The 13,236-nt window shown below is 32.6% G+C and overlaps 1 protein-coding gene across 1 annotated transcript; it reads left to right on the top strand.

Annotated features, from left to right (window-relative positions):
- The first annotated feature begins 4,041 nt into the window (after nucleotides 1-4,041).
- LOC111999513 (dof zinc finger protein DOF5.7) lies at nucleotides 4,042-5,547 on the top strand. Its single transcript, XM_024031644.2, has one exon. The coding sequence runs from the start codon at nucleotides 4,173-4,175 to the stop codon at nucleotides 5,331-5,333; it is 1,161 nt and encodes a 386-aa protein (XP_023887412.2). The 5' UTR covers nucleotides 4,042-4,172; the 3' UTR covers nucleotides 5,334-5,547.
- The last annotated feature ends 7,689 nt before the right edge of the window (nucleotides 5,548-13,236 follow it).

Genomic DNA, 13,236 nt, shown 5'->3' with positions numbered 1-13,236 from the left:
CTCAACAAAATTCTAGCTAAATTTTTCTAGAAAGTCTCTTTTTTTTCCTTTTTTTAGCTACCAATCTTTTGGAATACACTCCAAAACAAAGTCAAAAGCCCCAAACACAAGAAAATTTTGGTCGTGCTCAAGATGATATCAATAAGAAAAGCATTGAGATCGGTGGCATTAATCTTCGAAGCAACTTCAGCCATGGTCATCTTTAGCTTCGGTCTTCATTATACTTGACACCGATATAAAATATAAAAATCCATTCATATGTATACTTATGTATACTTAGTATTTGTTTGACAAGATCTTATCTTATAAGTTCAACTTTTAGTTTTTAAATTTTATATATAACTTTTTAAAAGTTAAATAAGTTGGTTAGAGCTTATAAGTATACTTTAGCACATTTTCAACAAAAAACTAAATAACTTACTTCCAAATGAACACTTAATGATATACTTAGTGTAAGAAAACTCCACAAAAAAGATAGAATACTTATTTAGGCTAAAATATAAAACCGACCTTCTAAGTTTCACCAAAATTTATTTCAGTCCTCTAATTTTTGCATTATTTAATATATTTTATCTTCTTCTTCTTTTTTAAGTCAAAATTCCATTAAGAAATGAAGGATTTTTTGTTCTTAGATCGACACCAAGTATAACTTTGGTATTTTTATATTATTAAGAAAATGTTAGAGATACAAACTTTTTTACAAAAACTTTTACAAATTGTTGATGTGATGAGTAATTATTAGTAAATAAAAAGTGATGTTATTGGTTGGCCCAGATGAGAATCAATAAAAAGTTGGTCACAACAACAATTTGTAATAATGTTGTAAAATAGTTGTAGCTGTAGCAGTACTTTTTTTTTTTTTAATAATACTAAGTATTTTTAACACACACAGAGGAAGAGGAGAGTGCTCATACTATTATATAATTATCCCAAATTTTATTAAATGTTTATACATGAATTTCTTGAAGGAGAATAAATTACTATATAAAGAATTTAAGGTGTTATTAATTTCTTTTATCACGCTTTAAATGTATCAACAGTGTTCCTTTTTTACACCTCTCTTCCTAGTTTTTTTTTTTTTTTTTTAATTTATTTCTATACTCACTTTCCTTCTATAAATTTGAACCATAAAAGAAAGTACAAATATAAAGATTTTCTATCTATTTTTGAATAAATTTTGACATGTAAAAAAATGATAGTGTATTGTTGGTTATAATTATGATATAAAAGAAATATATAAAGAAATTCATTAAAAGAGAAGGAGGAAAAAAAAAAAAAACCAAATGGGAGGGGAGCAAAGTTGAAACTAAAGTGTGTGTTTGGAAAATGTTGAAAAAATTTTAGTTTTTTTTTTTTTTTTGGGGGGGGGGGGGGGTTAAATTATCTAGATTTTATCTTTTTATGACATGTTTAATATAAAAGCTTCCAAAAACTATATCTTTTAATAATTAAGATAAAAATAAGCTTAAAAAAAATAAACAATTGTTAAAGGCACGTTAACAAGTGATAATTTTCATATTTTTGGCTGGTTAGATTGGGCCCTAATTTTTGAAAATTGTGTTGAATTGCTAGTGAATTTGTTTCAGATAATTTATATATATATATATATATATATATATATATATAAATTAAAAAAAAAAAAAAAGAGTTACTTTGTTGAGTTCACATTGGATAGAAGATTTTATCACTAACATAACTATTAATTCTTAAATAAATCACTGTGACTAAATTTATTGTTTCTAATGGATAAGGCCGGAAAGAAATTTCCATTGTCTCCCAGCAATCAATAGCAGAAAAATGGGCTCAAAGAAAATCTCTTTTTTCTCTCTCTCTCTCTCAGAGTAAAACTAGATCTTCTGGTTCCCAGAAAGTTTTCCATCAGCCAAAGCTACAAGAAGACAAACTAGCAAGAAATGATCGCGACCGTTAAAACCCGGTTGTTCAAGTATTGGGAAGAGTATCTTTTTGCAGTTTTGAGGTTCGTCAGAGATGTACTTACTTCTGCACCCCTGACTCATGTACCATAGGAGAGTAGTTTGGTTACTCTGGTTGCGACATATGGGTGTTCATGTATTTAAAAGATTGAGACTTGAGAGAGCTTCACAAGTCATCAATGCAAATCAATGAACTAATTAAAAAAGCTTTCTTTGCATTGCTCATATGGAGTAATTAGCTACTGATCAAAGGCATATGGTATACTGAGTTGAGCATCTTCTTTTTTGTTGCTGGACTGCCTCAAAGGACTAGTCTAATCTTGAGACTCTAAAACCAAATCAGCAGCATTTTACTAAGGCCATATTTATAAGAGTAAATGTTAAAAATAAAAGATTATTTAAAACAAATTTTACAATTTTTATTGATTTTCATATTTGCTTATCACTAAAAGTGCTTTATAATTCTTTTTTTACGGTCTGACATACAATTACGAATTTTGTTGCGTTTCTAAATTTATTGTATTTCTAATTAAATAGTCCCCCTCTCTTAAATAATTACTCATATATTATAAGAGAAATTATGCAAATATATATTGAAAGAAATCCTTTTTTATTTATATCATGATTTTTTTTTCTTTTTTTCTCAATAAAAAAGTGGATATTTAGCATGAACTTATTGACCTCACATTACGTGACACTAATGAGTAATACCGTATATATATTACCAAGATCTTAATAAGGCTATTATCGTGAGCACAATATACCCACTAAAGCGTCATTACTAAAATTATTCAACTCTTGCCAAATGTTATGTGAAACGATACGAAAGCTTCAATCACCAAGTCACACACCCGCGGACCCGCGGTATTTGTGTCGTGATTCCTTGATTACTGTTTATGAAATGGTTAATATGAGATGACATAAATTAGAGAAAGAGGGGAATTTCGTACGTGGGAGTTCCTGTATGGGCTCTGTAGAGTGAGATGAGGTTATCTTTTAGGTTCAAAAGGGACATTACATGGGAAGGAATAGACAAAGTTGCAGGGAGTGGCAGAGCCCCACTGCTGCACTGCTGCTTGCCTCACTGACTCTATGCTTCACCCTACTAATTAGCCCTACTCCCACTGCCCCCTGTCATTGCTGCTCCCTCTTATCCTCACTTGGATAAAATACCCTCTTCTTTTTCCTATTAAATCCAAGACTTCAAGCATTTTTATGCTAACGCTTTCATGTATATGAATCATGCTTCCCTTACACTCGTCACATCCAAAAGATGACCAAATGCCCGTACCTACTTGATTCTTTGTTTTTCATTTTTTTGGTTATGTAGTAGTAATCCCACAACAGAATCGGGATAGTGATGTTTTTAACAAACAAATCGAAATTTGAGTACATTTCATGGGCGAGTAATTTAGAACAAATTATCTATGAATTCAATCATAAATTTATAGTGCTATATTTTAGATAAAAAGAGCATTCACAAATTGCATTATTTTTAAACCAACCTTTTAAGATTTTATCAAGTAGGGATTTTTAAGGAGAAGAGTGTTTTTTTTTTTAATAAAGTACATTTTAAAGTGAAAGGGGGATAAATGTCTTAAAAATACCAAGTAAAAACTAGTATATCTGTATTACGAAAGTACCATACAGATACAATTAATGGAATGATTTGTTTATATATTTGTAGTAAAGGAATCCCCTTTGTGTGCTTAATTACATGAGATTTAATTATGATTCATAAATGACCAACATTTCTCATCATCAACCATGAAGAATAGGAATTTTGTTATATCCAATCGTTTTCTTGTAGTTGTGGATCTCTCATTCTGCCAGTTCAGTTTCAGAAAATCTATAGCTTCCTTGTCTCTACTCTCTCTCTCTCTCTTTCTTTCTCTCTCCTTGTACATATATAGACCGACTACTTTTTTCTAGTCTCATGTGGAAGCAAGTAGCTTTTTTTACTAAATTTATTCCACTTCTCACAGATCTAGTCCCCCGGCTCCTAAAGTACCCTCCATAATATATATAGGATATAAATATATATATATATATATTTAATAATATTTATAATTATATTCTAAAATCTCAATCCCCCTCTCTTTATATATATATATATATATATGTATATTTAATAATATTTATAATTATATTCTAAAATCTCAATCCCCCTCTCTTTGATGAAGATCACAGGCAACCATCCATCAACATCCTTGATCTCACCATTTCTCACCCCCATGCATGAAACCATTCAATTTAGTATCTTTGCCTCTGCCGAAGGAAACTGATCAAACAAAACAACACCCACATCTAAATTTTTTTTTTCTTTCCCACATACCTATCTTTCTCTCTTTCTCTCTTTTTGCAATTGCAAGTGCAATGATGTCACAAGATAACATTCCGGCGAAGCCCGTGGCAAAAGATGAGAACCAAGGCTCCACCGGTAGCCGGAAAGCAGCTGCGGCAAGGCCACCAGAGCAAGGTCTAAAGTGCCCACGTTGTGACTCACCAAACACTAAATTCTGCTACTACAACAACTACAGTCTCACACAGCCAAGGCATTTCTGCAAGACTTGTAGAAGGTACTGGACAAAAGGTGGGGCCTTGAGAAACGTTCCCATTGGTGGTGGTTGCCGTAAAAACAAGAAGGTCAAGTCGTCTTCAAGGCTGTCTTGTGACTCCAAAGACTCTGGTTCATCATCTTCAGAGATCGGTGGTTTGAAATTCTTCCACGGTTTATCTCCTACAGCCATGGATTTTCAACTTGGTGGGTTATCATTCCCAAGACTTCATCACCCTCCAACTACTGGTGTTTACAACCAGTTTTCTTCTTTTGGACTTGGAGATGTTTCTGCTACTTTGGCTTCTGGAAGTGTTACTAGTCCTTGTTTTGCTCTCGATCCATCTGGAACCTCTAATTCTCTGATGGGTTTTAATTATCCTAATAATAGTGGTGTTGGTTTTAGTGCTCCAGCTCAGAACACGAGCACTCTCAACGTTCACAGCAGTCTTGCCTCTTCTATAGAATCTCTGAGTTCTATAAACCAAGACTTGCACTGGAAGCTGCAACAGCAGAGGCTAGCTATGCTATTTGGTGGAGATACTCATAAGGATAACAGTGTTTCCTCAGTTCCTCTTGAAAACCACGCACAGAAACCACAACCCATTGTTTTTCAGAACCTGGAGATTTCAAAACCGGATGCTTGTGGTGTTGAAAACTCAAGAAAAGAAGGTGGTACAAGTGGTGACACACCAACTGAGTGGTTCTTTGGGAACTCTTATGGGTCAGTGACTCCTACTGCAACCGACAGTGAAGGCAATCGTGGTAATGACAACGCGAGCAACTGGAATGGAATTCAAGCATGGGGGGGTGATTTGCAACAATATAGTGCTTTGCCCTAGATGATGAGGAGCATCAGGAGGTAGCTAGAGAGCTTAATTAAAGGATGGTGAAAATAGGGAAAATGTGAAACTATCTGAAACTCATTTAGGTATATGTTTGTTTTTGTTTGTTTGTTTATTTTTCTTTTGTGGGTGCAGATCAAATTGTAAAAGTTGCGAAAAGGAGATAGCGTTTTATTCTAAAATTAATCAAGCTAATATTTTTATTATTTTATGTTGATCATTTGCCATAATTAGTTCTTCTTTTGGTTGCTAGTATTGATGCTGTTGATTGTAGTGATTTCCATTTCTTTTGCATGTAAATGCAGGACCAATATTGCCGACTACGGTAGCAAATTACTAGTTAAATATATACAAATATGTCTGTGCGGGGCTGATCATTATATTTATGAAGTTTGATTTGAAAAATGGAATCTGTTATTTGGCACAGATTTTCAAAGGATTTGATGTTCTACCTCAATACTTTGTTGAAGCGTCGTTGTTAATGCTCTACTCTTCTCAAAAAAATCACTTTGGAATCTATATGGTGGACTTAGGACTGTTATTATATGTGCCTTAATGGCATATCTTTGATTTGTTTTATGTTCAGTTTGTATCCGAACTCTCACTGTCTCGGTTTGTCCCTCTCTATCTCTTTCAACTATCAAGCTCTGAGTTTCAGGTTGCTCAGCTACTGCCTACAGAACTATATCGATATATGAAACAAGCACAGTAGCAGTGGCTGGGAAAGGCCTTAGCCGATTCTCAGCCTCTTCCTAGGCTCTCAGTGTTTAGCTTGGCCTATACTGTTTGCCCCTCTCTCTATTTCTGTAGGGCACCCCATAATAATTAGGGGCAGTGTGGTGTGATTTGGTAGTGTCTGAAAAAGTGGTGGTTTGAAAGCGTATTGAATGAAAGACTGTCAACATTTGAATGAATGAGAGAGTAAGAAAAAGAGAGAAATGTGGCATCTAAAGCTTAGGGTTCGTTTTTCTTTTCTTTTTGGTATGTATAGCAAAAATAAATAAATAAATAAATAAATGTTTTGTGTTAAGCCTTTTAGAGTCTTGGAGAGTGAGCCTCTCCCTCCGTGCTAATTGCCACTGAGCATATCATCTCTCATTGTGATTCTGTTTTGTGACCAGTGAGAGAGAAAAGCTTTGCTTTTTCTTTGCTGCTTTTGCTATCTTTATTCTTCACTTTCACTATTTCTGTGAAAAAACTGGACCCCTCAATCTTGAAAAAGATTAGCATTAAGCTCCCTCTGTATCTCTTATTAAAAGAGGATATATGTGCATGCAATTGTTTCAATTATTAAACACCACATTGTTTTGGCCCATATGTAGAAGCATGTAACTTAACTTTCATATGAATGATTAGGTTTTTTGGTCCTCCACTAATACGAATTCTTCTTCTACTTCTTCTTGGAATAGTTACCATTGTCACGTAAAGAGATGGATTTCTAGCTTGTTCCCCTAATTAACTTTTACCCCATTTCTTCTTCTTTTCCTTAAATGCCAAAAAGGTTATTATTAGTGCGCTATTCTTTCTTGTACAAAGATAATCTATCTCTCTCTCTCTCTTCTGTGAGCTCTACCACTTCCGGTCTTCACCACTATATATTGCCTGTAGACTGTAACTGAGTGATCAGTGATCACATCCTATAACAAAGGCCAACCTCTCTCTCTCTCTTTGCCTTTTCGTTTGCTTACAGCATTGCAAAAAGTGACATTCAAGGTCGGCATAAATACCACTTATTTAACTAAAAATTAAAAATATATTACTGAAAATACTATAGCAAAATAATTTTTAAACTATAAATAGTGCCGTGGGATCCAAGATTTACTGTTTATGCTCGTTTTTCACAAATTTGGCTAGGTCATAAACAGTGCCATGTGGGTCCCAAAAATACAAAACGCAAAATAATTTTTAGACAAACGCACGCTCAATACAGTGAGCTATTACATGCTAGGCTTCCTTTCATGAGACCATTTTTTGCTGTTAGCCACTATATTCGTTCTGGACATGTTATATATCCAACATTCCTAGGTTTTTTGAAGTTAAAGAGGTCATATATTGTAGATATACCAACCCCCTAACTTGTTTGCTTGCTAGGTTCCCAATCTTGCCTAGTTAACTTTATCTTCTTGCCGGTGCTTAAAAAATGTTATATGTGTAACATCTCTCTCTCTCTCTCACTAACACACACACAAATTCCTCAAAAGCATAGCAATCATTTCAACATTTGTTTTATATATGTACAAAGTGTGAATATAATAATTTTTGTATTACTAACTTTGTCACAATTCTAATGCGATAAACCATGAATGGTAAAAAAAATGTGGTGAATATTTTTGTAATAACTTGACAGGGGCTTTCCTTTTAAATTAAATGCAAGTAGTATGGTACAAAAAAATTAAAGTACTATTTACAGTCAAATTTTCCATCTTATCTGTATATAATAATAATTATTTTGTTAGGGAGAGAGAGAGAGAGAGAGAGAGAGAGAGAGAGACAGAGAGAGAGAACTGAACATGAAGTTGCGTGATTAACGTGATAGAGTGAGTGGGAGAAAAACTTTTTGGTTGTGACTGCTTGTGTTTGTGTCAACTGTCATTTACAACTTACACCCTGCAAGAAGCTCATGACTGATCCAATGAGAAACTCTATGGTGCTCCTCATCTTCACCCCACCTATCATGGTACCTCATTATCCTGGCCCCACCAACCGACCTTGATGGCTTCATCAACCATCCACTCAGAACTCCATATATGTCAAAGTGCACCACAAAAGTCATGCGGTGTGTTCTTGCTACTTATCTGTATATAATAATAATTATTTTGTTAGGGAGAGAGAGAGAGAGAGAGAGAGAGAGAGAGGGCTGAAGAAGAACTGAACATGAAGTTGCGTGATTAACGTGATAGAGTGAGTGGGAGAAAAACTTTTTGGTTGTGACTGCTTGTGTTTGTGTCAACTGTCATTTACAACTTACACCCTGCAAGAAGCTCATGACTGATCCAATGAGAAACTCTATGGTGCTCCTCATCTTCACCCCACCTATCATGGTACCTCATTATCCTGGCCCCACCAACCGACCTTGATGGCTTCATCAACCATCCACTCAGAACTCCATATATGTCAAAGTGCACCACAAAAGTCATGCGGTGTGTTCTTGCTTTGCTTAAAGGTTGTTAATTGCACGGGTGACTGCACTGTTCGATCTATCTATACAAATCCTATCTTCGTTTTCTGTAGATGTCTATGATTGGAGCGCACTTGTCCATGTGTAAGTGCATGGGAATAACGTTACATTTTCCCTCTGTCCATCTAGTTATATACTCAAATTCATTCCAAATTTTACAACATATTTAAATGTCAATATGCTCTGTTTATTTCACTATAAAATGTTATACAAAAAATATTTTTAACATTCTATTATATTTGTTTCACTGTAAAATCTGTTTAAACCTAAAAATAATTTTCATTAATTGTAAAATCCATTGTTAAATATTGTAAAACATTTTAACTTTAAAAATTTAGTAAAACATTTTACAAAAATATAGTGACTCTCCCCCTCGCACCTCCCATCTGGTGGCTAAATCATTAGCTTGGTTGGTTTAACATTCAGTGTCAGGGTCCAATGGTAGTTTGATTGCCAAAGTCATAGGTGACGGCAGTCATATCACTAAACCTTAGGCATCGGCAACTTTTAATCGTTTATGGTTGAAATTTTTTACATGTTACACAAAACACTACTTGAAAAACATTTTACATGTCACACAAAACACTTGAAAAATATTTTACATTAATTTGTGTTTTACAATGAAACAAATGAAGCAAAATTACATTGCTTATACATGAAACCACCATGATACACTAATCACAAGTTGATATTTAAACACATTAAAGATGAACAAATTTGCCAAGAATTTGTAGTTAAGTCAAGTGGCATGGCCTCTTTCCCTTACAAGGGGATATTTATTAGGATAAAACTTAAATATAGTACTTATGTGTTGTTTTTTAGATTTTCTTTTTAAAATTCTACCATATATCTTTTTTCTCATAAAATGAAAGTGGATTTTTTAGTTGAGTAGCCACATGGCTAAATTTTGAGACAAAAATCTAAGGAACAACCCTTAAGATACTGGACATAAGTTTTTTTTTTTTTTTAATTGTATAAATTATTAAAAAGAAAACAAATAAACCAAATTCCAAATGCCATAATCGTTTGAATTGATCAGACGACTGATAAATGATAATCACCAACCAAACTGTGAATTAATGTGATTATCAATCAATATCTTTTATCATCATTTTGATTCGTAAGAAGTGAAATAATTGCTATGTGTGAGTCTGATAGTGCAATTAGAAGATCCACTCTCTCTATCGATATATATCTAAAAAAGGCCCTATGTGGCAAATTGGCCATTAAACTAATCAAACATGTCATCATCGCATAATAACGTTTTTTAATTTGTTGTGTTGTCTGTGATGACCTGTCTAACGGTGGGAGGGCCTCACCTCTTTCAAAACGAGAAAAATACTTTCATCCCATCACCCTTTTTGGCCTCTTCTATTTCTAAGTTCTAATCTTAACCCTAACGATTCAACCCCACACCTTCCACCAAGCCATCACCATCATTCCTATTTTAGCCTTTAGTGGCGTGTAGTTTGTGAGCGTGTTTATAAATTTTTTTTATTTTTAATTTTTATACGATGGTGGATTGATTGAATTGCAATGTCACAACTAAAAAAATATTTCTAATTAAATTTATTCTATCTAAGTTTTTATTTATATTCTTAAATAATTAATTAAATTATTTGCAACGTCATTGATTGGGCCAAAAAATTGAAAACTGCTACCTTTTCCAAACTTTAAAACAATGGTTGGAAGCAAACTTATCAAAATCAAGATCTTACATAAGATCATGAGAGGTAAGTAAAATTGTAAACTGTAGGATCGGATTGCAGAACATACTTAAGATTATAGGAGTATTTTTTAGGAAAAATAACAAAAAATACAATAGTAATGACTTTTTATGTTGAATAATCACATAAATTATGAACTCATCCATAAAAAACATAAAAAATAAAACAAAAAACAACAATTTGCATCAATGTGACGTAATTTGTATACCATACATCGTCACATCTATATTAATGAAAAAAAATATAATTAAGTTTTAACACAATATATCCAAAAAGTTCAGCAAATATTTAATTAGCAATCAAGTACCAAAATAACTATCAACACATATGGAAAAAGTTTCAAAATCAATTTCAAGCTCAAAATCAAAAATAAGTTAGCAAATTGAAACTAGCAAACTACAATATGAAATTCTCCAAAAGCAATATGAATAATAAGGTGAAGTGAATATTGAATCATCCATTCCAAGGTTCTTGCATAGCCACCATCATAATCATAACCATTATAATCGTCATCCATTTTGCCATCCATGTCCAACTCAGCACCAGCATCCATGGGGTAATCACAAAGGGGGCTATGTGATTTTTAGTTATTGAATAATGAATAGGGATTTTTAAGTTTTAAAGTTAGGTATTTTTTAAGGTTAATTTTAAGTTCACCTAGGTGTAATTTTGACACTTCAGTATTCATAACGTTCTATTGGGCAAATGGTAATTTGGTATCCATTGGAGATAGTTGGCTTTCTGTCAGCTCAAACCAATTTTCATTTTTGAGTGGGATCAGAACAATCCTATAATTCAATCCTACATGATCCTACGCGATCCTACTTACAATCCTAAATGTTCCTAATATGATCCTACTCTTTCTGGATAGGTATCGCGATTTTTGACAACCTTCTTTGAAAGTAATGGTATATAGGACACCCAAATGCAAATTCAAATCGATTAAAACTAGTATATCTATGGCTAGGGTTATTCAAAAATAACAATAAAAATAATTTTTTATTTTTTTATTAGATAAGTAGATATTGGAAGAGGGGTAATGGAGTTCAAACTACAAACATTAGGCACCACAAAAAATACTATCATCATTGAACAATTACTTGACCCCTAATAGTCACCAAATTGACTGGCCAAAACTAAACATAAATATCAGTTTAAACATGCATTTGGATTAAGTTTTGAAAATTGTTAAAGTTATAAACTATTTTACAAACTACTAATATGATGGGTGGTTATTAGTAAGTATAAATGTGATATTTGTGGTAAGTCCAGATAAGAACTAATGAAAAATGATCACATCAATAGTTTATAAATATGTAAAATAGTGTATGCCTAGACATTACTCTTAAATTTTTGTTAAAAAATTTATTTAAAAGAAGTGGGGCTTTGAGAAACGTTACATAAATAAATAAGCTAATATATTAACAAGGATTAAAAAAAACTAACTTAAACACATTGAGAGGCTAAAATAGGGGTTTGCAGTGGTTGGTTGGTGTGCTTAATTAATATAATCTTAAAATGGTTTCTTAGTAGTTGATTGTTAAGAAAGTGGAGGAAAATCAAGAAAACGAAATGACAGTACTTTTATTTAGAAATATATGGTTTTTTGTGAGTTAATTTTTACTTGTGGTGGTTTTTTTTCTTCTTATTTTTCCAACTGAAACCAATTGGACTTCTTTTTTTATTGTTATTAAACCCTTTAATGTGTCACTAAGCATTTAACCAACCACCTCATTAAATTTTGTGAGCTAGATGATGGCAAAGGTAGCATTTGAAACATGTTTGAAATAAGTAACTAAGGACTAAATTGACCAAAAATAATTATTGAGTATTAAAATGAAATTGACCCTACAACTTGAGGACCAAAGCATATTCAAGCCAATTATATACTTATAGTTGACTAAAATCATAGAGAAATGTAGATACTAGATGCGAAAATATTAATTGACACCGAACATATATAAAATGTAAATTACAACTTAAATTTACATTATAGTTTTTTCGATTACTCTTTTTACCTATTTGTTTATTCTGTTACTTATATGCTATGTTGATTTCTTTTTCTTCTTTTTTTCAGGAATTAATTTTGTTTTTAACCTTTTATTTTAGCCTTGATCCTTCTAACTAAAATCCTAGTTCCGTCATAGATATAAAACATAATACATGCATGATCTCTACTCTGCTAGGAATAAATGAGAGCTACTACCATTACTGAGGCAATAATAATTGCAATCAATGGCCGATCAACCTACACCAGGCCTAACGAACCGCAGCCTTAATAAGTAAGCTCATCCGAATATCTGACTAAGCTCAATTGTGAAATCGAAGGAGAGTTTTAGACAATTTCGACTAACCAATCAACCAGTTGACTACAAGTGGAAATGTTTCAGGTCAAAACCTCAAACAACTTGAACCATTAATTATCACCCACTGTGAATTTTTTTTTTTTTTTTTTTTTTACAATATAAAATCCTACTCTAACCTAATTTAAGTGTATATGTGTGTGAAACTTCCTCTTGGAGACTTGAATCCGACCCTTGCCCCCCACACCTTACAAACACTTATACTTATAGAGTGACTATCGCATCAAGAGTGTGTGGTGGTCACTGTGAATCATGTTGAAAGCAAATATATCCAAAATTCTATATTATTGCAGTAATATATTATTCAGTGCTTTTAAAGCAATACTCTCTCTTCTTTGGATCTAATTAATTAAAGGTTAAAATCTATTGTGCGCACACACCAAAAAACAATTGAAATCGTATGATGTGTATGAAACCGTGTAATTAAGACTACCCCTAATTAAATTCATGCTCATTTTTCATGAGCAGAAATAACACTGCACACAAAGTATTAAATGATTTTAGACATGGTTGGTTTAAGACATGTAAAAACGAAGTTTTATATCCTTTTATGGATGTTTGCATTTATATTCTGCAAAAGACAAATTATTGTAATATAAGCAAAAAATATATATATATATATATATACACTA

The sequence above is a fragment of the Quercus suber genome, unplaced genomic scaffold (genome assembly GCF_002906115.3).
Source record: "Quercus suber isolate HL8 unplaced genomic scaffold, Cork oak 2.0 scaffold_387, whole genome shotgun sequence".
Lineage (NCBI taxonomy): Eukaryota > Viridiplantae > Streptophyta > Magnoliopsida > Fagales > Fagaceae > Quercus > Quercus suber.
Note: the sequence above shows the minus strand (reverse complement) of the source record. Positions and strands in the feature narration are given on the sequence as shown.

Bases quoted from the DNA above. Each gene is read 5' to 3' on its own strand.
- LOC111999513 (XM_024031644.2), top strand. From the start codon at position 4,173: ATGAAACCATTCAATTTAGTATCTTTGCCTCTGCCGAAGGAAACTGAT.